We start from the raw sequence: 24,752 nt of genomic DNA on the forward strand, positions 1-24,752 counted from the left end.
TCAATAGTGGGTCTTGAGTTGTCTCCCTTTGGGGATGGGGCAGGTGCATTCTGCATGTGGGAGGAACAATACATGTAGATATTTGGTGACCAGAAGGGCAGGCCCTAGCAGAGATAGCCAATGTGTTCACTAGACCTGTTTGATTTTCCTCTGAGACACACAAGGAGACTATAGTTTCTAGTCCCTTTGCGCTGGGGCCAAATAACTGAGTTGCAGCCAAGAGACAGGCAGAAGTGACATGCTCCACCCAAAGGCCTGGACCACAAACCTCTCCACACGTGATCTCCATTCTCCTCTGCCCTGCTGTGGAAACTTTGGAGACCAGTGTTGATGACCATGGCATCCCGGGATGGAAGGACCATGTGGCCCTGAGTAACTAGGTGGATCAGAACCCCCTCCCATTAATGCAGTGGCCTGGAACATGAGTAAGCAATCAAACGTTACTGTGTTAAAAAAAACTAAATTCTTGGGAGAAAAGAATGAAGAAATGGATGCATCCGGCCTTGACCAGGTAAGGAGATGGCATGATATTTAGACTCAACCTGTCCCATTCAATGGCAGACAGGTCCCTAACCTGAGTGGATCAAAGAGCTGAAACCTACAACCAACTCCGTTGGTGAGCATCCCATGTTTACTAAGCAAACACCCAGGTTAGAAAGTGGGTCCAGGGCTTCCCTGGTGGCGCAGTGGTTGAGAGTCCGCCTGCCGATGCAGGAGACACGGGTTCGTGCCCTGGTCCGGGAAGATCCCACATGCCGCGGAGCAACTAAGCCCGTGAGCCATGGCCGCTAGGCCTGCGCGTCCGGAGCCTGTGCTCCGCAACGGGAGAGGCCACACAGTGAGAGGCCTGCATACCGCAAAAAAAAAAAAAAAAAAAGAAAGTGGGTCCAGCAGATGCAAATTCCATGGCATCAAGGAATGTCTTGTCCACCATTATCTACCCAATTCCTACCAAAGAACATGGTACATAGTAATATTTAATTCCTCAAGCCATTGTGCATGCAAGAAGAGAACATTCAGTTCTCCATGAAAACTGTATTTTTCCACTGTAAACTAATGAATTGATGGTCCAATTTATCAAATAAGAAAGAATACAGTCCAGTTAGTTATCATGGAAATAAAACGAGAGAAGTCAACTTAAAAAGTTGAGTACACACTTTGAAAAGGACAAGAAATAGAACTAAGGGCTAAAATGGGCCAAAAATGTGGGTAGAGGAAAGGGGAAATGTTTCCTATGCTACCCTGGGTAGATGGATGGGTGAGAATCCCTAAATATAACAGAGAAACTGGAAACAAAGGCCATGTGGATGGCACTGCCTGACACCGTTCCAGTGAATTGCTTTTTGGCTTTTCCAATAAACTCTCACATATCATTAAGGATGTTGAAATCAATTCTACCATTCAGATAATTTTTAAGAAAACTTGTTTTCAAAGCTACTTGGATTGGGACTTCCCTGGTGGCGCAGTAGTTAAGAATCTGCCTGACAATGCAGGAGACATGGGTTTGAGCCCTGGTCCGGGAAGATCCCACATGCCACTGAGCAACTAAGCCTGTGTGCCACAATTACTGAGCCTGCGCTCTAGAGCCCGTGAGCCACAACTACTGAAGCCCACGTGCCACAACTTCTGAAGCCTGCGCACCTAGAGACCGTGCTCCACAACAAGAGAAGTAAACGCAATGAGAAGCCCACGCACCACAACGAAGAGTAGCCCCCGCTCACCGCAACTAGAAAGCCCACGTGCAGCAATGAAGACCCAATGCAGCCATAAATAAATAAATATATAAATATATAATTAAAAAAAAAAAAAAGCTACCTGGATTAAGAGCAACTTTATCTCCTCAGAGGAGAACTGGCTTTTAGAATAACAAAGGATTTTAAAGGATTAATGTGTAGTTTAACTTTTACTACAGACCCTTCTAAGAATACATTTAACAGAATGGGAATATAACTGTCATATAAACTCATAAACTTCCAGAAGGTGGGAAGAAGCTAACCTAGACATTTTTTTTTTTTTTTTTGGCCTCAGAGCTTGTGGGATCTTAGTTCACCAACCAGGGTTTGAACCCGAGCCCTTAGCAGTGAAAGCGCAGAGTCCTAACCACTAGACCATCAGGGAATTTCTAGAAATCTTCAAATGTATTAAAATTCTTTTGAATACTAACCCTAATTAATGTAGGTGACATAGGTTATATTCTATAGTCGTGTAATTAAATATCTCCTCCTTTCTCTTTCAGAATTTCCTTTTTATACTTTGAACCAGTTTTTTAAAAAAAAGTTTTTTCAGCAGTCAAAAGATTTCTGGCTGTTGGCTCAGTGTCTATGGTGCCTAATGAATGAAAGATGAAAGCGCCCTGCTCCTCGGTCCTCAGGCCCCAGGAGCCACCAGCTTCCCCTTCAAAGTGCTGGGAAACACTCCTCACCCTTTGGGAATCCTTCCAGGGCAACAGGAGGCAACTGTGTGCATACAACAGTCCTAAGTCAGTGATTAGAAGTCAGGAGGGCTACTCCTCCATTTAGAAAACATTCTTTTTTTTTTTTTTTGCGGTACGCGGGCCTCTCCCACTGCGCAGGCCCAGCGGCCATGGCTCACGGGCTCAGCTGCTCTGCGGCACGTGGGATCCTCCCAGACAGGGGCATGAACCCGCGTCCCCTACATCGGCAGGCAGACCCTCAACCACTGCACCACCAGGGAAGCCCAAACATTCTTGAAATATCAAAATTATGGAGGAGAATGATTAGTGGGAGGGTGTAGCTCTAGAGGTGTAGCAGAAGACAGGCCGTGGGGATGGAATATCTTAATTGTGGTGTGGTTACATATGTCTACACATGTGCTAAAACTGCACAGACACACATACACCCACACACACCCACAAATGCATGTACGACCAGTGAGCTCCAAATAAGCTCTATGGATTGTACCAAGGTCATGTTCCTGGTTTTAATACTGTACTAGTTATACGAGATGTTATCATTGGGGAAAATGAGTGAAAGCTACACAAGACCTCCCTGGATTTTTTTTTTGGCACTTCCTATAAATCCATAATTACTCCACAACAGAAAGTTTTCCAAACAGGCAGGAGGGGGCTGTATACTTGAGTTGCAGATGCCACTGGATGGGTAAGATAAGATATAGGAAAAAAAAAAAAAAAAAACAAAGATATAGGATAAGCAGCACCTGTGCTCCCTGGGCCATGTCAAGTTAACAGGTCACTTGAAGTGGAATAGAGGAAAGAGGCTGTTTTAAGTGTGGCTCAAATGGAAATGCTAAGGATATAAGTAAACACTTTGACCTTAGGCCTAAGAAAAGCTCTACCTTAACATATGGAAAAGTAGACAGTTACAGGGAAGAGAGAAGAAAGGGTAAAGATGAAAATAGTATAACATACACACACACACACACACACACACACACACACACACACACAAACAGCTAAGGCCATTCGTACTCACTGCACCTACAAGGAAATAATTAACATGTGGGACTTACAGCCCACACCTATCCATAGCCCCGCCCATTCCCACTACAGGAAGGCAGCTGTCCCCACCCTGCGCAGCCCTGCCCAGCCCTGCCCAGCCCTGCTCTCTGACCTCGAGTGCTGGTATAGCCCAAGGAGCTGCTGACTTCATACTGGTGCAGGTGGGGGTGAGGGATCATCAGGATGTTGGCGCTTCTGCCCAGGGAACTGTCGTCAGAAGCCTGGCTCCTCACCTCCTCTGTGGGCAGCGCCTGGCCAGGCAGGGAAGGGCTGGATGAGACATCGCAGGAGCTGGCGCTCTTCCGACTGTGACTTTCCCGCTCTCGCACGGACCTGGTGGGTGAGAGACCAAGTCACACCAAGCGGGGGATGCTGTCCCACCTCGAGTTACAACTCCCAAATGGATCCCCAGCCTTGGCTACATGGGAGGCCAATAACGAAAACCCCCAGTGGGACCTCAGAGGAGGTTATGTAGGAGGGACTCTGCCCTGAGCAGCTGGAGACATCATGGAAGAAACGGGGGAGATGACTGACGGTAATCCAAAGGCCGGAGTCCCAGGATCAGAGCTGTAAAGAAGTGATCGCTCAGCCTGACCCCACCTCATCCCACCATCAAGCTTGTGTCACTGAGAATGGGGTTGTGAACCGATGTCACCCAAGAGGAAGCACACAGCACAGCCTGAGAAGTCTTCTGGCATCAAAAATTGAACCTAAATCTAACCAAGCCTCTAGAGATAATTGCCAGTTTACAGCAGATTCAGAGACAACAGGAAAAGTTAAATGTCATATGGAAATAAATAGACAAAGGAAGAGAGCAAGACACTCTGCGGTCACAGAAAATGACATAAGAGAAAATGCAACATGTGCATCTTCTTCAGATCCCAACTCAAACTAAGTAACTGTAAAAATCACAGTTTTAAGACAATTGGGAAATCTACAGAGGGACTGGCTATCAGGGATATTAAGGAATTAGTGTGAATTTTGTTACCAGTGACAAGGGTACTGTGATCACATTTTTTTGTTTGTTTTATTTCTTATTTGTTAGAGAGACACATGCTGAAATACTTACAGGTTTAAAAAAAAAAGAAAAGGATACCTGAGATCTGTTTTAGAATACTCAAGCAAAATTTCAAATGTGGGAGAAGTGATAAAACAAGATTAACACACTGATAACTGTTCATTTCACTGGTCTGTTTGAATGTTTCCTTAATAAAAATTTAAAAAACAGTATGCCCTTATTAAAACATGAAACTTCCTGAGGGGAAAACCTCTGGAAACAGCAGGAAGAAGGAACAGCAGGAGAGGAGTCCAATGGGGGACAAAAATTCAGAATGGAAGAGTCAGCAACCGCCGATAGGGCCACCCCTCTGGCATCAGAGCTGTTCTCTTTCCACCTGGAAGGATTTTAAGGGAGAGCTTAAATGGAACCTGAAAATAGATCCCAAGGGCTGACTACACTTTTCATTATTTCAACAGTAAATATTTGAACGCCAGCATATGCTCAGCCCAGCATGGGGATAGAGCACAGATTAGGGCACAGTCTGTGCCCTCAAGGAACACAGCCTGAGTCTCTGAGACACCAGGTCTTGCCGTCTTTTATCAGAAGAAAGAAAACCAAGGATCTTGGACCATGAAAAGGTTCTTAGACACTCAGAAGAAATGCACCACCGAGGCCCTAGGCAGCATCTACGTGCAGGGGAGCTGCTGTTAACAGCACTCACTCTGAGCTCTAAGCATTCTCAGGAACAGACATCAGAATGGGATGAGGCGAAAGGACAGAAGAGCACGTGGCCACTCTAAGCCCATTTGTCACAATGTGAAGAGATGGAATATTCCTCCAATCAGTGATTCTTCCAATCAAAGCACACTTTCCATGTCTAAGAAATGTGGAAAATGGACTCGCGGTACTTGGTCAACTAGCGAAAAAAATAAGCTAGAGCTCTGTTTCATATTTCATTAAAAAAAAAAAATTCTATACAAAGAAATAAGTATAAAAACCAAGACCAAAAAAGTATTGGAAGAAAATACAAAATACACATTTCTAACCTTGGAGTGGGGATGGCTTTCTTACACAAGACCCAGAAATGTGTATGTTGGTAAATCTGACTATAACACACTGAAAAACTACTACATGACCAGAATACCATGGAGCAAATTTTAAAAACAGGAATAAAGAAAGAAAAGTCTCTCACCTTCTGGGAATAATAAACCTAAAAGAAACTCTGGGCCCTGGGCTCGATCAATTGATCAATTTATCTATTTACCTATCTATCTATCTATTATCTATTAGTGGCTGCCTAACTATTTATCTATCTATCTATCTATCTATTAGTGGCCTCCCAGTGAAATGAAAATTCCAGAATTCACGAATTGCTTCTCTTGGCTAGAAAAAGCAGAATGCTCTCCTTATGAGGGGACAATACTTCATAGCAAACATAGCTAACAAAATGCCTGGGGCAGAGAACCAGAAAACAGACTCCCTAATGATCCACATACTATGGCTTCCACTTGGCTAATTTTAATTTAAGATGTTTTTAAGGTTGCTCTCATGCAGGTCCCTACTGGGCCTCAGGTTTTCCTAATCCGCTTTTACATCGGCCCCAAAGTGCGTCTGGCAGAAAACCTGCAGGTGGCGAGGCGCTGAGCCCGGGATGGGCCTGGCAGCCTGAAGACTTGCGCGTCATAAGCATCGTAATCCACTTGGATGGGAAGGGTGTTCTCAGATTCTTTGGGAGTCCCCAGAGCTGAAATACACAAATAATACAAACTGTCCTCAAAACACATTTCAACAAGAGGCCTTCGGATGGTCTTCATGAAAATCTGCAAGATATAGGTCATCATCACCATCTCCCCCTGAAAAAAATGGGATCATAACCCATATGTCAGGTTACTAAGATTAAATGATTTATATGTCAAAGTGATATAGAGATTACTATTTACTAGCATTAAGTAAAGGCAAGATGATGGCAGCATTTCCTTCTGTGATCCCACTTTAAAAATATCATCTTGGGCTTCCCTGGTGGCGCAGTGGTTAAGAATCCACCTGCCAATGCAGGGGACACAGGTTTGAGCCCTGGTCCAGGAAGATCCCACATGCCACGGAGCAACTAAGCCCGTGCGCCACAACTACTGCACCTGCGCTCTACAGCCTGTGAGCCACAACTGCTGAAACCTGCACACCTAGAGCCCGTGCTCTGCAACAAGAGAAGCCACCGCGTTGATAAGCTCGCGCACCGTAACAGAGTAGCCCCCGCTCACTGCAACTAGAGAAAGCCCGCGAACAGCAACGAAGACCCAACGCAGCCTAACATAAAAATATCATCTTAATGTGTATATTTAGTCCTTTAAAACTTTCCACCCGATCCCTACAATTGACCTATGGAAAAGAAAAATAAGGTTTTCTTATCACCCATTTTGCAGCTGACAGGACAAAAATACACAGGATCACTAGGGACCTTCCAAAGATCACACAAGGGGAACTCTGGTCTCCCAAACTTGGCTGTGAATTTTTTACACAACCTCACAAAATCTTGTTGCCATGGGTTAGCTGACTCTTTCTAAAAGTTATGAAGGAAGAAAAATATACTCACACGTATCACGGCCATTTTTTGCTTTCTCAGAGGCAGGCTGCAAAATTAAATAGAGTTAATCACTCCTGGGATTTGCCTTGTTGTTTATTTTTTTAATGCAGAAAACTCTAAAGTTCTAAGACAAATTTCTCAAATGCTATTCATGACCATTGGCAGATAGGGGGTTTCTTAGGCCCAAAATAACAACATCAGTGACAGTCCCTAAAGGCTCTGCTGGTGGGTGAAACCTACCTTCTTTCCAGCCAGTTTTATTCGTGGGGTGAAACTATTACAAAAGAGCTGGCTTTTGGATGTGTAGAAACTGCAAAAGAAACAGACAGGGTCACTCATCTTAACCTTTTCTTTCTTTTTTTTTTTAATTAATTTTTTTTTTTTTGGTCATGCCACACAGCATGTGAGATCTTAGTTCCCCGACCAGGGATCAAACCCATGTCCCCTGCAGTGGAAGCGTGCAGTCGTAACCACTGGACCACTGAGGAAGTCCCTAAATGCCTTTCATTTTAAACCTCAAGACACAGTTGGAATCCCAGGCATGGATCAACCCTCCCAGGAACACCTTTATCTCAGGCCTCACTGATCTTCCCAATTCTTTCTTTTGTAATTACTACAAAACATTAATTATGTTTTAAAATATTGTTCTATTTCTTTTTTTCCTATAAATTGTCTCATGTGCGCTAGTCCTGATACCTAACTGGATTAGAATCTCCTCCTTGAGCTGAAATTAGCAGGAACACTGAGGCCTGGTCTCATGCGAAGAGGAGGCATGGGGATTTTTCTATAAATGGAGAGGCCCAGGCCCCGTGTTGGTCCACTATGGTCTGTGCGAGTTGGGAATAGGGGGAATTGGGAATAGTTGTGGAAATAAACCCTTCAAACTTGTTTTTATGTTTTTCACCATAGACTGTTCTTATGTCACAGCCATGGCTTTGCGTATAAAGACACTTTATGCAAATGTTAGAACTTTGGTTTCCACATTCTCTTGACAAAGGATTTTATAGTAAGAACAGGTTTGAAGAAAAAAATGGCAAGGAAGCTAATGGAATCCCTGATCCTCCATGGCGAGTCCAGATCTCACCCACCTGTGGTTTATCCAGTGAGGGATATTGTAGTCATCACCCAGGCGAGAGTCGCAAGGGCCACTCCGATTGTGCAGCTGAAAGGGAACAAGGCAGGGCCCAGGTCAGCTGGAAAGCAGGTAGGACCCAGAACTGCTCCAGCTTCTCTCATTCTAACTATTCTCAAGATCACCCTGCGCTGGAACCTGGCCTTTAGTGAGCACTGCAAAATCAATCACCTTGAACAACGGGACAGCATGCAGCGGCTGCTCCCCCATGCACACCAAGTCCACACCGATTCCTAAAAAAGGAAAGACAGAAAGAGTTGGGGGGGGGGGCAGTGTAGAGATACTTATCCCAATCTATTAGCCGTGTGATTTAAGTGGGTCAGGGTACAAGGCACAGCTGACTTATTCTCCTCACCAGCTCTGCCCACCAGGTTAAGAAGTAAATAGGTGCATTTTGTCTGTGTCCTCTTTACCAAGTCCCACTGCATCTGCCACTAATCAGTGCTTGATAACTTTTGACTGCCTTGCAGATCATGATTTGTCAAACAGACTGCCAGGCCCCCATGACTACAGTTTCAAGGCCTGAAAGGAAAGGGAACCTTGTCACCTCAGTAAAAAGCAAAATAATCAACATCATTCAACAGAGTTTCTTTACTGACCATCGGGATTTACGTTCCCAACTCCATCTTGTTGTTAGAACACATATCAAATAGGGGGAGGGAGTGCAAGTCGGAGACACACAGCACATCACAGAGGGAGGACTGGATGATCCCATGGTGCTTCCCAGGATGGGCTGATGGACACTGGATCCTAGAAACAATCCCCAAAAGGGGTTCTCCAGCGTCAAGTATGTTTGGGAAACTCAGAGTGCCAGTTATGTCCTCTAGAGATAAACAAGATACACTAACATATTCAAACTGGCAATTAGGAACTGTGCCAAACTGTGCATGACCCAGCATGTCCCAAGCCGGCTGACCATGGAACTCTTTTTTGTCACCTGACATTACTCATGTCCCCAGATCCCAAAGGGTAAGGGTAAATCAGGCTATAAACACAGCAGCGCCCTGGAAGCATTACCGTTATCTATCATCCGTTGCTTGGTCAGTATCATGAGTAGCCGGTCCACTTCGAACACACCCACCCCGGGCGTGATCACCACAGACATCTGCCCAGTTCGGTCAAAATTGCGGTTGATGTAGTGCTTGTCAAACACTTGAAACAAAGCAAAAAGTCCTCCTGTGAAGATGCTACAGCTTATCAGAAACCAGCCAGTGGCAAGCGTCTCCATGCTCTTGGACCATTTCGTCAATGTTTCTGTTAGAGCGGTTGTCACCTCCTGGCCTGAATTCACTTCTGTCCTTCCCCTTCTACAGTAAGAACTGCTTGAATACAGTTCTATGACCCTGTTGCCTTTGTTAAGACCCCTCTTCGAGGCTGAATACTTGCCTTGTGCAGCCTTAAATATCCACATTTCATGTCGTTAATTTAAACCATCCATAAATGGATCTGTATTGAAACTTAGAAGAATCAAATATTGATTTAAGACTATATTTGAGAGAGCGGAACAGAATCTTGTGATGACTTTGTAAATTTGGCAAGTTAATTCTTATTTCTTTTTGTTTTTCTTGGCCGTGCCATGCCACGCAGTTTGCAGAATCTCAGTTCCCCGACCAGGGATTGAACTTGTGCCCTCAGCAATGAAAGCACAGAGTCCTAACCACTGGACCACCAGGGAATTCCCTAATTCTTATTCCTGGGTTGTGTGATTTTTACTATGGAAATTTAGTGCCATTCAAATGTGACAAAAAGGTTTACTAATAAAAGACCCCGTGCTCTAGAATCCCTAGCACCTGGGTACAGACACAGGAGCAGGCAATACACACAGTGAAGTGACTACATACCATCTCTTCTGTCAGTTGCCAGCGATGGACAGACACCTAACCAGAGCTGGGAATGTGGAATTCTAACCAGAGAGCAGAGACAGGGTCACTGAGAGCTGAACTCGGGTCTAGGAATTCCTGCTGCTGCGGTCACCCTCATCCCCACCTTCCTCAACAAGGTGTTCAAGCCTTTTTCTGGCTGCCCCAAGAGCCTCTGTATCCTTAGAGTAAACTTCCTTTTTTGTTTGAATTCAGTAGGTTTCTGTTATCTGCAAACAAAGTACTCAGCTAACACATAAATGCAGGGAGAAACGTTTGGAAGAAATCACATCACGCTATTAAACATGGTCCCTCGGGCTTCCCTGGTGGCGCAGTGGTTGAGAGTCTGCCTGCCGATGCAGGGGACATGGGTTCGTGCCCCAGTCTGGGAAGATCCCACATGCCGCAGAGCGGCTGGGCCTGTGAGCCATGGCCGCTAAGCCTGTGCGTCCAGAGCCTGTGCTCCACAACGGGAGAGGCCACAACAGTGAGAGGCCCGCGTACTGCAAAAAAAAAAAAAAAAAAAAAAAAAAAAAAGATAAACATGGTCCCTCTTGGAAGGGTCTGACAGTGCAGGGAAGGGGGAGATTTTCATTGTACTTGATATACTTCTCTATTATTTGAATTCTAGGAACAATGGGCTCTTTCTGTAATTTAAAAGAAAAAAGTAGATTTAAAAAAAATTACCTGGAAGCAACTGAAGGATGGAGTGGAAAATAATAAGAACGCGGGTTTTAGGAAAACAAAGGGCCCAAGGAGGACTTTCTCCAGCTCTTTACTCTTGGATCATCATGAGAAGCAGATGAGAAGAGCAAGTTGATTCCCAACAGAAAACCCAAGAGCTACATGGTGGCCATTAAAACCATCCAAACAGAAGTTACTGCTTTCAGTTAATCTGGGGGGTAGGTGGGTGGGGGCATCACCAGCTAGGTCTGGGTCTCTGCACATCAGTAAAAACAAGGTCACAGCCATGTGGTCAGCAAGACATCTGCTCACTGTGGCTGGCGCCCTTACTCACCATTGAATGACAGATTGATGGCCTCTAGGTAGTTTCCTTGTGCTGAGGTAGAATTGTCTCCTTGAGGAAAGCCCTCTGAAGCAAAAGACACAAGAGAAGGAACAACATCTCATGAAAGATGGACTCGTAAGAAGCAAGTGGGGGGACTTCCCTGGTGGTGCAGTGGTTAAGAATCTGCCTGCCAGTGCAGGGGACACAGGTTTGATCCCTGGACCAGGAAGATCCCACATGCCGCGGATCAACTAAGCCCGTGCGCCACATTACTGAGCCTGCGCTCTAGAGCCCACGAGTCACAACTACTGAGCCCATGCGCCGCAACTACTGAAGCCCACGCACCTAGAGCCCATGCTCCACAACAAGAGAAGCGTCCGCCATGAGAAGCCCACGCACCACAACAAAGAGTAGCCCCTGCTTGCCGCAACTAGAGAAAGCCTGAGCACAGCAACGAAGACCCAAAGCAGCCAAAAATAAAATAAATAAATTTATTTTTTAAAAAAAGAAACAAGTGGAAGGTGCCTTGCTCCAGAGGCCCCTCCCCCGGCAGAAGGGACGTGATTGAACTTACTGCACATGCAATGACCAGCGGGACCCAACCTGACATAGAAACCCTGCCAGAAGCAGAAGTCATACTCAACAATGGAAGGGAAGCAAGCAGGAGCCTCTTGGTCTCCAAGCCTCCATCTGACACCTCCTCCCCTGCCGCACCTTCCAGCACATAAATGCAGTACCTGCCTGTTCCAGTCGCACCAGCACTGGATACTGGATGAAGAGCTTTTTAATGGTCACGAGGAGGGAGGTCCACTCTTCTCTCCTCTCATTCTGCACCACCACCCTGAAAGGAGCACAATCACAAGATAGGTATCGAGCAGTGATGACACACAGGACATAGGGTCCCTTACTGGGTTTCAAGGAAAGGAGAAGAGAGGACGCCTGGAGCTGGGGTCATTTATCATATAGCAATATGTAGTAAAGTTGAATGCATTTAACAAACGTTAACAAAGAAATGTAATCACATCAAGAGAGTGAAAATGAAAAATTGAAAACAAGAAATATAAAAACATTTCAAAATTGCCTAGAGATTATATAAATGCCCAGTGCTGCGCAGGGAGATGAACATTCTTACAGACTGAATTACAATTAGGTAGTATATACAAAAAGCCTTAAAAGAAAACATCCATATATATGTTTTTACACAGACAGCCAATAAACATATCTAGGTCAGGGAACTAGATCAGTGGGAAGGGATGGGTGGGAATCTGCTTACTGTATACCTCTGAACCTTTAAAATTTTGAACCATGTGAATGTATTCCAAAAAATAAGTAAAATTTAAATTTAAGAAGAGAAAGATACATTTCCATTTAATGTTAGGAATTTATCCTAAAGAAACACACAGGATCCAGAATAGCCATCACAGTATTGAAGAAGAACAAAGTTGGAGGACAGACACTATCCAACTTCAAGACTTACTATAAAGTTACAGTAATCAAGACAATGTGATATTGTGAATGAACAAATAGATCAATGGAACAGAATGGAGCCAGAAATAGACCCACACAAATACAGTCAACTGATCTTTGCCAAATGAGAAAGGCAATACAATGGAGCAAAGATAGTCTTTTCAACTGGTGCTGGAACAACTGGTTGTCCACATGAAAAAAAAAAAAAGAAGAAAGGAAGGAAGGAACAAGGAAGGCAGGAAGGAAGAAAGAAAAAAAGAAAGGGAAAGAAAGAAAATAATCTACTTGCAGTCTACCAATCAACAGCATTGGGATCATCAAACTCTCAGGATCCATCCCAGAACTTACTGAATCAGAACCTACATTTTAACAAATTCCCAGTGAATCATTTGTACACAGAGATTTTAGAAGCACTAGTACAGTGGACCACTAACGCTAAAAAGGTGCTTTATAAATAACTCTACTGAGCTGATATTTAACGTACTCTCTACAAAAAAAAAAAATCTAGACACAGACCTTACAGCCTTCATAAAAATTAACTCAAAATGGATCACAGACCTAAATACAAAACATAAAACTATAAGACTCTAGAAGATAACACAGGAGAAAACCTAGATGACCCTGGGTATGGTGATGACTTTTTAGATTCAAAACCAAAGGCACAATCCATGAAAGAAAAATTGATAAGCTGGACTTTAAGAAACTTCTGCTCTTCAAAAGAGCGTCAAGAGAATGAGAAGACAAGCCGCAGACTGGGAGAAAAGACTTACAAAAGACACATCTAAATAAATGACTATCATCCAAAATATACAATGGACCCTTAAAACTTTACAATTAAGAAAACAAACAGGGCTTCCCCGGTGGCGCAGCGGTTGAGAGTCCGCCTGCCGACGCAGGGGGTGCGGGTTCGTGTCCCGGTCCGGGAAGGTCCCACATGCCGCGGAGTGGCTGGGCCCGTGAGCCGTGGCCGCTGAGCCTGCGCGGAGCGAGGCCACGTCGGTGAGAGGCCCGCATACCGCAAAAAAAAAAAAAAAAAAGAAAACAATACAATTAAAAAGCGGGAAACGGATCTGAACAGACACCTCACCAAAGAAGATAGACGGATGGCAAATAAGCAGATGAAATGATGCTCCACCTCATACGCCATCAGGGAAATACAAATTAAAACAACAATGAGGCAACACTATATACCTATTAGAAAGGCCAAAATCCAGAACACTGACAACACCAAATGCTGGCGAGGATGTGGAGCAACAGGAACTTTCATCCATTGTTGGTGGGAATGCAAACTGGTGCAGTCATTTTGGAAGACAGTTTGATGGTTTCTTTCAGAACTCTTACCATACAATCCAGCAATTGGGCTCCTTGTTATTTATGCAAATGAGTTGAAAACTTATGTCTACACAAAAACGTGCACATGGATGTTTACAGAAGCTTTATTTATAACTGCCAAAATTTGGAAGCAACCAAGAGTTCTTCAAGAGGTGGATGGTACAGCCAGACAAGGGTCCATTATTGAACCCTAAAGAGAAATGAGCTATCGAGCCATGAAAAGACATGAAGGAACCTTAAATGCATACTACTAAGTGAAAGAAGCCAGTAGGAAAAAGTTACATATTATATGATTCCAACCATATGACACTCTGGAAAAGGCAAAATTATGGAGACTCTAAAAAGATCCAGGAGTTGGGGGTGGAGGAAGGAATGAGTAAGTGGAGCACAGAGGATTTTTAGGGCAGTGGAAATACTCTGTATGATACTATAATGATGGAGATGTGTCATTATTCATTTGTCCAAACGCAGTGAATATACACCACCAAGAAGCCCATTTTTTCATCTTGTTTGTTTTTGGTCTTACCCCTGGTCTGACTTTGCAATCCAAAGGGAAGTACATTTAACACTATGATATGTGTTTCTCCAGACCCTTTTCAGATTAGCCTGTTTTAAAATTGGATGTTCCTCTTTTAAAATTTGTTTTTGTTTTTAATAAAATCAAATATACTTTGGTAGACAAAATAGCACTATGAGCCTCCATGTACCTACTACTCATATCCAACAATTATCAAAGAGAATTACATCATTTTTAATGGGATGGCTGTATAATATTGTCAGTCTGAAATTCTACCATAATTTAATTATTGTTCGATATTTAATTTTTTTCTAATTTTTAAAATTATATGCCACTGTGAGAGACAGACACACAGTTATGCATCACTGAGTGTTTCCTGCTTTTTTTTTAGAGCAGTTTTAATTTCACAGCAAGACTGAGAGGAAGGTACAGAGATTTCCCATATACTCCCTCCCTTAACACGTTTCATGCCCCCCCCCAACCAATGATCAACATTCCTCACCAGAGTGGTACATTTGTTGCAATTAATAAACCTACAGTGACACACCATAATCACTGAAAGTCCATGGTTGCCCTTATTCTTTAAGAACAAAATGTTTTAATATCTATAATTTGCTCTTAAGTAAAATTTAGCCAAAAAACAGATGAAGTGGGGCTTCCCTGGTGGCAGTGGTTAAGAATCCGCCTGCCAATGGAGGGGGACACAGGGTCGAGGCCTGGTCCAGGAAGATCCCACACGCCACAGAGCATCTAAGCCCGTGTGCCACGACTACTGAGCATGCGCTCTAGAGCCCATGCTCCGCAACAAGAGAAGCCACCGCAATGAGAAGCCCGTGCACCGCAATGAAGAGTAGCCCCTGCTCTCCGCAACTAGAGAAAGCCCGCGCACAGCAACGAAGACCCAATGCAGCCAAAAATAAATAAATAAACTAAATAAATTTTTTAAAAAATGAAACAAATATGGCATGATAATAACTGTTTAATCCAGGAATTGGGTATATGGGTTAATTATATTAAATTCATTATTCTTTTCTGCAAGTTTGAAACTTCTCACAATAAAAAGTTTTAATGCAATGTGGTATCCTGCATTGGATCCTGGAACAAAAAAGGTGCATAAGCGGAAAAACTGATGAATCTGAGAAAAGTCTGATATTTAGTTCATAGCAATGTGCCAGTCCTCATCTCGTAGTTTTGATAGATGTACCTTGGTTAGGAAATGTTCACAGAGGAAACTGGGTGAAGGGTATATGGGAACTCTCTGTACTATCTTTGCTACTTCTCTGTAAACCTAAAATTATTCCAAAGTAAAAAGGTTGTTTTTTTTTTTTTAAGTTAGGGAAGAAACAACCAAGGGAAAACAAAAGGCAAAAGCAACCCAAACATACTTATAGAAGTCTTCATAGAATCGCCCCTTGTGATCCTGCCTAATTGAGGCTCGGTTTATTTCAGGAAATTCATCTGAAATAGAGAAAACAACATATACAGATCAGATTAAAAAGAGAAATTCAGTTTCTCCGCTTTCCCCTTCTGGGTTGAAGTTGCATCACACACACAAAGATAATTATGTATCTCTGTTAAGTTGGTTTTAAGATGAATCACAGCCCACAGACTCCTTGAGTCTGCTAATGGACTGTGTCATTTTCCACTCTACCCTACCCTCTAACAGAAAAGATGGGACAGATGGAACAGTGCCAAAGGAAAGAAAATGATAAGAAATGAATCAGGATGGGCGTGTGGAAAGCTTAACAAAAAAATAACTGTAGGAGAAAGACTTACGCACCAAGAGATTTTGCATCATAGAAAGTCCTAGAGAACAGGACCACTGTCACTTCATGACTACAGTTCTTCTCCTAGGGATGAGTAGAGAAAAAGAGGACTCAAGTTTATTCCATTTACTTCAATTCTGGGAGGCTCGGGGGCTCAGACATTGGGTAGCATCATGTAATTGTAGGCTGCATAATGCAGTAGACACAGCTCTGCCAGAGTCAGAGGCTGGGACTGACTCCTGGCTCTGAAACTACCACTACATGACCTTGGGCAAGTTATCTAAAGTCCTAGGAATGTGGAAGGTGCTTTGAAAACTGCAAATCATGGGACTTCCCTGGCGGTCCAGTGGTTAAGACTCCATGCTTCTACTGCTGGGGGCGTGGGTTCCATCCCTGGTCAGGGAACTAAGATCCCGAATGCCTCGCAGCACGGCCGTTAAAAACAAACAAACAAACAAACCTGCAAATCACCAATAAGTTGGGGGTGCTGTCTCCCAGCTCTTGATTTGGCATAAAATAGATCAGCCCATTGTCAGAGGATCATGGTATTTGTACCTGCTTCATGGTGTTTTTTAACTTCTTCAGGACTGTGGTTTAGGGAAAAATGGAACCCATGGTGGTGGATGTAAGCACCAGACACTCCCACTTACTGCCAGGGCCATAGGACGAGGACTGGGTGCTGCTCAAGATGCACGGGTTGAAACCAAGGTAATTATCTTTGGACTGCGATGGGGACGAGTGAGAATACACATTTCCATGCAGTCTGGAGTTCAATATTCTAGAAGTAGGGTGTTTACAGACGGCATGAAATTTGGCTTGCACCAGTGAGCCAGAAAGCTCAGTTTCAGTTCCTCCTGGGTCTTTGAAGACAACAGCCCACACCGACCAACCCCATCTCGAACTCAACTTACTAACCACACAATTCAGCATTCATCGTATAAAGAAGACAACATAATGAACATCACATGTCACCTTATATTCTTCCACTGATATCTCTCAAGTAGACAGAAATTCCTAAATACAAGCCACAGTACCAAAAGCAGACCTTCACTAGCCACCAACTAATTTATTGGATGCCTAGTGCACCAAACACAGCTCCAAACTGATCTGATTTTGGTATAAGTTTTACACAGGAAAAATGCCTGACAGTGGGCTGGTGTGGGCATGAGAGCCTCTCAACTCATGTGTGATGGAGGAGGTAACATACAACAGTGGTGATGTGACTCAGGATTACAGAAACAGACAGGATGGCCCAGGGGTTATGACCTCAGGCGAGCACTGGATGAATGGATGGAACTGGATTAGAATCCTCGCTCTGCTTTTTCGGGCTATATATCACAGGCAAGTTACCTAACCTCTTTCAGCTGTACGTTCCCTACCCGTGTAAAAGTGACAAGAGGATGAAGTGAAATAAGGCGGGTAAAACACTTACCACAATATCTGGTATGTGCTCTTATATTTAGGTCTCTGATTCACTTTGAGTTAATTTTTGTATATCATGTGAGGTAAGACTCAAAATTCATTCTTTGGCATATGGATATTCAATTGTCTTGAATCCATTTGTGGAAGAAGCTATTATTTCCCTCATTGAGTGGACTGCACATTCTCATCTAAAATCAACTGACCATAGATTTATGAGTTGATTTTTGTACTCTCAATTCTATTCCATTGATTTACATAGCTACCTTTATGCCAGTACCACACTGTTTTGACTACTTTGGCTTTGTAATAAGCTTTGAAATTAGAAAGTGAGAGTCTTCCAACTTTCTTCTTCTTTTTTCAAGATTGTTTTGGCTCTTCAGGATCTCTTGCAATTCCACATAAATTTTAGAATCAGCCTTTCCATTTCGTAAAAAAGGCCATTGGGATTTTGATAGGGACTGTACTGAACCATCGTTTGCTTTGGGTAGTATTGCCATTTTAACAATATTAAGTCTTTTAATCTATGAACATGAGTTTTTTTTCATTTATTTAGGTCTTTGTTCATTTCTTTCAGCAACGTTTTATAAATTTTAGTGCACAAACCTTGCCCCTCCTTGGGTAAATTATTCCAAAGTATTTTATTCTCTGATGTTCTTGTAAATGGAATTTTTTTAAATTTAATTCCGTTCAAAATTTTTTATTCCTTGTTTTAATTTCCAGATCAGATTGTTCACTGCTGATGAAACACAAATGATCTTATGTGTTGATTTTGTATCCTGCAACTCTGCTGAATTTATTAGCTCTAATAGTTTTTGTTTTTGTTTTTTTATGGATATTTGGGGGTTTTCTACGTATAGGATGTCATCTGTGAAGAAAGATAGTTTTGCTTTTGCTCTTCCAATCAATATGGATGTTTTCTATTTCTTTTCTCTCTTCCTTTCCTCCTTTCCTTCTTTCCTCTTTCCTTCCTTCCTCCTTCCCTGCCTCCCTTCCTTCCTTTCTTTCTTTCTTTTTTCTTCCTTTTTTTTCCCTAGTTGCTTTGGCTAGAATTTTCAGTAAAACAATGAATACCAGTGGTGAAAGCAAACATCCTTATCTTGTTCCTGATTTTCTCAAGGTAGAACATTTTCAGTCTTTCACCACTGAGTATGATGTTAGCTGTGGGTTCTTCATAAATACACTTGACCATGTTGAGGTGATGAAGGTAATTTAAATCTAGAGTCTTATCAATTTAGACTTTAGCTAAGGTACCTCAATTAAATTCAGCTTAATAGAAAGAGTAACTTCTTAAAATCTGCATTGAATAATGTTTATGCAATGAGATTTAGTGCATGAGAAGAAACGTACCTTCCATTTGGTAAAGAGATCAGCAAGGAAACCATTCACAGCTTTCTCAAAATACAGATCCCCTGAAAAGAAACAATAGAAAGAAGGTGGGAATTATCTTTATTTCTTGCTTACATTTTCTTCTCTCAGTAAATTAACAGGAATAGGACTAGTCAAAGAGAAGGTGGGTACTGCTACATCCTAAAAGCATTTTCAACCTAGACTTTCTATGGAGCCAAATTTAATATTTACCTCACTCAGTAAGAGGTCATAGCTTCAAGGTAAAATACAAGATTGAAAAGCTTTGATGATTGAAAAAGACAGTGTATCTTCAAAATGAGAGAACCGTCTAACTTTTAAATATAATTATTCTCACAGTGATGCTTCAAGTTTGTTTGAAGGTGATCTGGTAGCCCCTGGGCATTCACTAAATTATCATTTGCAGTTTCTGCTGTTCTTGAGCATCCATGATGCCCTACATCAAAAATTAATTTGTAATTTTGCTAAACACAAATTAGAACTGCATGCACCATGAGGCTGGTGTGTTGGGCACAGTGTCTACACCTCATAACAGCTTTATTGTACTCCACTTATTGTGTAGTAATTCTAATAAAATGAGACAAACTTGGTGATTTCTGTGAGTGATAGGACATAAAATGAAAGATATCAAAGAAGGTGCTGGTTCCTGGCCATAGAGTCACTCCCTCTGTGAATTTTGATCTATGCTTATAGAATAATTGAAGATCTGAGAATTCAGATTTTTCGTTAATGCTTTACTACATTTCATGCAATTCACTAGATATATAAAATATTTATTTATTTTAGCATTTGAGGATTTGTTAAGACCTCAGGACATATCTTCAGAGAATGCTAAGAGATTGCTGTAAATGATACCAACTTGGAGGAAACCAGAAACTTCTCCCCATTAGCAGTTACAACCCACACTTAGGAACAGTACCATAAATATCAAAATCCCACATTTCACAGCTCATCTGAATAAATATGTAAACCATAGCTGACGTAGAACGGAATACCACCTGAAAGAAACAAAGACATAATTGCATTAAAAAGCAATGATGGATAGAATTTCAGTTCTGCAAAATGAAAAAGTTCCGCAGATCTGTTTCACAACGATGTAAATATACTTAAAACTGCTGAACTGTACACTTAAAAATGGTTAAGATGCTAAATTTTAGGACTTCCCTGGCAGTCCAGTGGTTAGGACAAGGTGCTTTCACTGCCAGGGCCCGGGTTCAATCCCTGGTCAGGGAACTAAGATCCTGTAAGCTGTGTGGCGCAGCCCAGAAAAAAAAAGCTAAATTGTATATGTTTTTTACAAAAAAAAAAAAAAAAGCAATGCTGGAAGATTTCTGTTAATTGTGAGACATGGAACTTCTAAAAGCAAACTCCATGGGCTTCCCTGGTGGCGCAGTGGTTGAGAATCCGCCTGCCGATGCAGGGGTCACGGGTTCGTGCCCCAGTCCGGGAAGATCCCACATGCCGCGGAGCAGCTGGGCCCGTGAGCCATGGCCGCTGAGCCTGCGCGTCCGGAGCCTGTGCTCCGCAACGGGAGAGGCCACAGCAGTGAGAGGCTCGCGTACCACAAAAAAAAAAAAAAAAAAGCAAACTCCATCCCTGGCATCACAGGCCATGAGAGGAAGATCCTGTCCCTACCCTCTAGGATCTCATGGCAGAGGATAAAGACATGCAAAACACTGCAACTATATACAAACATTCCTTGAAGCTTCCCACAAGAAACGCTGGAGAAGGGGCAGTGAATCTACTGGGAAAGTCGATGAAACCTCATTACAGAAGGAGAACTTGGGCTAAGATGCGCCAGTTGATGAGTTGTTGATCTAATAACTAATCCACATCGTACCCCCCTCCATACCCAGAATGCCTCCAGGAAAAGCCCTAGTGGTTCCCCTGGCCTGTGTGCTTTACCACAAAGCCCTTTCTTTACCCAGCCCTTCCCTCCTCCAGCAGACTTTAAAGAGCTTTGGTGGGAAAGCAAAATGTATAAAATGTAGAAGTTGCAGGCATCAACACTCCCTTTCCTTTTACATTTGCTCCTTCGAATCTTTTGTGTGCCAGGTAATTGAACTGATTATAAAGATTATCTCAAGTAAAAGAGCCTTCGGACATTAAGTACCAGGAGCTATGCCAGACAACTTTGAGATATAAAGGTAAAAGACAGTCCTTGCCCTCAAAGCGCTTGCAGTCTGGTGGCAAGGCAGGTAAGAAACGCATCCACCAGAGTGTGACAAGTGCTGATATAGATGCATGTCCCAGGTGCCACGGGGGCACTTCCAGCCTGGTGCATCAGGGAGGCTTTCCAGGAGCAGGGAAGCCTGAGACTAGTGCTGAGGGATAAGAGGCTTGGGAAAGGGGGAAGGCAAGGAGCAAGCACTGCAGGAGGGAGAGAGCAGCATGCAAAAAGACACGAAGGCAAGAGAGCACGCTGCATGTTGGAGGGATGGTGAGCGGTTCCCGTGGCTGGACGGGCTGGGGGGCTACATGGGAGAAGTGACAGATTAGCTCCAGACTCAACTGCCTCCCTGATTTTTCCACTCGGCTGTCCAGACATCTCACAAACTGAAGTTCCCCTGAACGACTCCTCCCCGGCCTTCTCCATATGATAAATGGAGAAAGCATCACCACCATCTCTCTACCAGCTGCTCAATTATTCCTTTTTTCACTCTTCACACCCAATGCATTAGCAAGTTCTGTGGACTTGACCCCAGAATGTTTCACTAACCTGCGTGTCTCTCCCCTGCTCCAGTGCCCAGCCTAACCCACGCCACCACCTTCTAACTTCCTAACTCATCTCTCTGCTTCCACTCTTGCCCCGACAATAAACTCTCTGCTCCAGAGCCAGAGGGGCTGCAGCGGGTACTGTGGACACCCAGCCAACATCCCTCCTTCCTAAGTCAGGGGAGGCCGATTCTATTCTGGGAGGCAAGGGACCTGCCAAAAGACCAGACCTCCAGGCATGCTGAGCAGTTCCACATGACTCAACCCTGGTCAGTAAGGTGTAAATGGAAGTGTGTCCTGAAAGGAAGCTGACTCGGCTGGAGGATGCCCCATTGTCTTTCTTCCCTTCTTCCCCCCTCTGCCTGGCATATGGATGTGGTCACAGCAGCTCCAGCCAGACCACGGAAGCCTGAGATAGGCAGAACAGGAAGGCAGAAGGGGCCTCAGACCACCAGTAACTGTGACACTGTCACACCAGCCATAATTTGCCTACCCATGGACTTCTTTTATATGAGAGAATAAAGCTGACCTTTAAGTATCAATTTGCCACTGTAACTTTGGGAGTTTTTTTAATATACAGTATTATTATTATTTTTAATAAAGTTATTTATTTTCTTTATTTTTGGCTGCATTGGGTCTTCGTTGCTGCATGCGGGCTTTCTCTAGTTGTGGTGAGTGAGCGCTACTCTTCGTTGCAGTGCTTGGGCTTCTCATTGCGGTGGCTTCTCTTGCTGCAGAGCGCGGGCTTAGTAGTTGTGGCTTGAGGGCTCCAGAGTGCAGGCTCAGTACTTGTGGCACATGGGCTTAGTTGTTCCACAGCATGTGGGATCTTCCCGGACTAGGGCTCAAACCCGTGTCCCCTGCATTGGCAGGAGGATTCTTTAACCACTGCGCCACCAGGGAAGCCCACTTTGGGAGTTTTGTTCAACAAAATCCAACTGAATGAATAAGTGATCTTTTAAAAGCGTAATTCAGGTATCACTCCCCCACTTAAAACCCTTCAATGGGGAATTCCCTGGCAGTCCAGTGGCTAGGACTTGGCCTTCTCACTGCCTTGGCCCCAGGGTTCAATCCCTGGTCGGGGGACTAAGATCCCACAAGCATGCGTAAACATGTGCCAAATTATCATGGTCTTTTTAAATTTTATTTTATTTTGCGATATGCGGGCCTCTCACTGCTGTGGCCTCTCCCGTTGCAGAGCACCAGCTCCGGACGCGCAGGCTCAGTGGCCATGGGTCACGGGCCCAGCCACTCCGCGGCATGTGGGATCTTCCCAGACCAGAGCACGAACCCGTGTTCCCTGCATCGGCAGGCAGACTCTCAACCACTGCGCCACCAGGGAAGCCCTATCATGGTCTTTATAAGCCATACTTAAGAGTCAGTTGCCAGAAAACTGGGGGAAAGATCACTGTAAAATACCAGTGTATGCCCAGTAGAGTGGCAAAAACTTTCAAAATCTAAGACCTGGTGTTGGAAATAGTGAAAAACAAGATTTTATATATGGCTAGTAGGAGTATAAAATGGTCTGAAGAATTTGAAAAATAATTTGGCATTACCTTACAGAGTAGAACCTATGACCCAACAAATATACTCCTAATCAATGATGAAAAATATAGTGAGTACAAACAAGATAGCTAAAGTGGGGGGGGGGGGAATACATTTTAATCCACTTTAATAAAACTCAAACGTGAGCAAAACAAATAATATACTGCACAGGGTAAAATACATATGTATTATCACTATGTAAACAAGGAAATTACAAAAATAAAATTCAGATAGTGGTTACCTCTAAAAACAGCCCTAAGTTCTCAACTATTTTGCTTGCCCAGGGGACATCTGGTAATGTCTGGTGACACTTCTGGTGGTTATGACTTGCAGGGAGTGGGGATGGGTGCTACTGGCATTTAGTGAGTAGAAGCCAGGGATGCTGAACACTCCACAACGCACAGGACAGTTCCCCACAATGTTACTGCCCTCGGGGCCCAGGTGACCCTTTGTTCTGGAGGGCTGTCCTTGATACTGCAGTGCGTTCAGCAGCATCCTCCACATAACCCCAGTTGTGACGACCAAAGATGTCTCCAGACTTTGTCAAAAGACCCCTGGGGAGGCAGGATCGCCCCCGGGTTGAGAACCACTGCTCTCAAGGGAGGCTGGGGGATAAGAACACGGAAGAGAAGACAGGTGCTTTCACCAGCGTGGGTAACGTTCACAGCTGTTCAGTTTGGACTTTTCCAACTGGAACAGAGTCACAGGAGGAGATTCCTTGGCAAAGGTCTTTCTTCATTTTTACCAACACAATCTTCTACTGAATTTAACTTTTGCTATGCATTAGTGGGCACAGAAGCCTGCGAGCTAGATGTTCCATCTCTACATCTGATATTAAACAGAAGAAAATGAAGATCAACCCCAAACTGGAGAGATCCAACTGTAAAACACTAGAATTTCAAGAGTCCCCAACTATATTACAATGTAATCCAGCTGAGCAGATAGTAGCTGGTCACCAGCTTGATTAGGAGATCAAGTTTTTGCTGCTTTCTGTTTTGTTTTTGATTTCACGACTTACAGACATGATACCACAGGGAAACAAACCCAAAAAAGCACTTTATCACCCTTACCCTGGTATCTTCGCTTATATAACCACACATGACCTTCTCATTCTTGACCCACAGCTCCCCAGCCTGCGCCCTGAAAGGAGAGGCACACGTGTTATTACGAGTCCTACATAAACCGAGAAGAAACAGGGGTGCCTTTGGGGTGTCTCTCTCTACTCTATCATTTACACCCAAAGGACCTGGCCAGTTACAGATATCCAGAGGGCCAGGAACAGATTACACAACGTAAAGAATTCTCAGAGTACACTGAATCTGTACAACAGCAGCTCTTAATTTTGGGGTCTGCAGACAACATGTGGGTCTAAGGAAGGGCTTCGGGGAACCCACAAACCCTCTGAAATGATGCAAACTTTCCTGAGCACAGAATTGTACCTTCTGGCAAACCTCAAAAGGGCACACGTCACAAAAACAGTTAAGAGGCACTGATGAACAAATTTGCTAACCCCAGCTTTGAGTCAATGAGTTTCAACAAAAACAAGATCCACTGCAGTATCAAA

General features: G+C 43.6%; 1 protein-coding gene across 18 annotated transcripts in view; it reads right to left on the reverse strand.

The window, feature by feature from the left end:
- Positions 1-24,752, reverse strand: part of DEPDC5 (DEP domain containing 5, GATOR1 subcomplex subunit) — a 95,274-nt gene that overhangs the window by 57,276 nt on the left and 13,246 nt on the right. For all 18 annotated transcript variants that reach the window (XM_067014846.1, XM_067014850.1, XM_067014848.1 and 15 more), the window contains 14 exons: positions 24,259-24,328; positions 19,848-19,926; positions 18,911-18,972; positions 16,156-16,225; positions 15,761-15,833; positions 11,797-11,900; positions 11,069-11,143; positions 9,209-9,343; positions 8,363-8,424; positions 8,148-8,221; positions 7,300-7,369; positions 7,069-7,105; positions 6,102-6,222; positions 3,591-3,811 (listed from right to left, as the gene is read on the reverse strand). In XM_067014846.1, the coding sequence (XP_066870947.1) occupies positions 3,591-3,811; positions 6,102-6,222; positions 7,069-7,105; positions 7,300-7,369; positions 8,148-8,221; positions 8,363-8,424; positions 9,209-9,343; positions 11,069-11,143; positions 11,797-11,900; positions 15,761-15,833; positions 16,156-16,225; positions 18,911-18,972; positions 19,848-19,926; positions 24,259-24,328 (1,253 nt within the window). The remainder of the gene's footprint in view (positions 1-3,590; positions 3,812-6,101; positions 6,223-7,068; positions 7,106-7,299; positions 7,370-8,147; positions 8,222-8,362; positions 8,425-9,208; positions 9,344-11,068; positions 11,144-11,796; positions 11,901-15,760; positions 15,834-16,155; positions 16,226-18,910; positions 18,973-19,847; positions 19,927-24,258; positions 24,329-24,752) is intronic.

The sequence above is a fragment of the Kogia breviceps genome, chromosome 15 (genome assembly GCF_026419965.1).
Source record: "Kogia breviceps isolate mKogBre1 chromosome 15, mKogBre1 haplotype 1, whole genome shotgun sequence".
NCBI classification, from domain to species: domain Eukaryota; kingdom Metazoa; phylum Chordata; class Mammalia; order Artiodactyla; family Physeteridae; genus Kogia; species Kogia breviceps.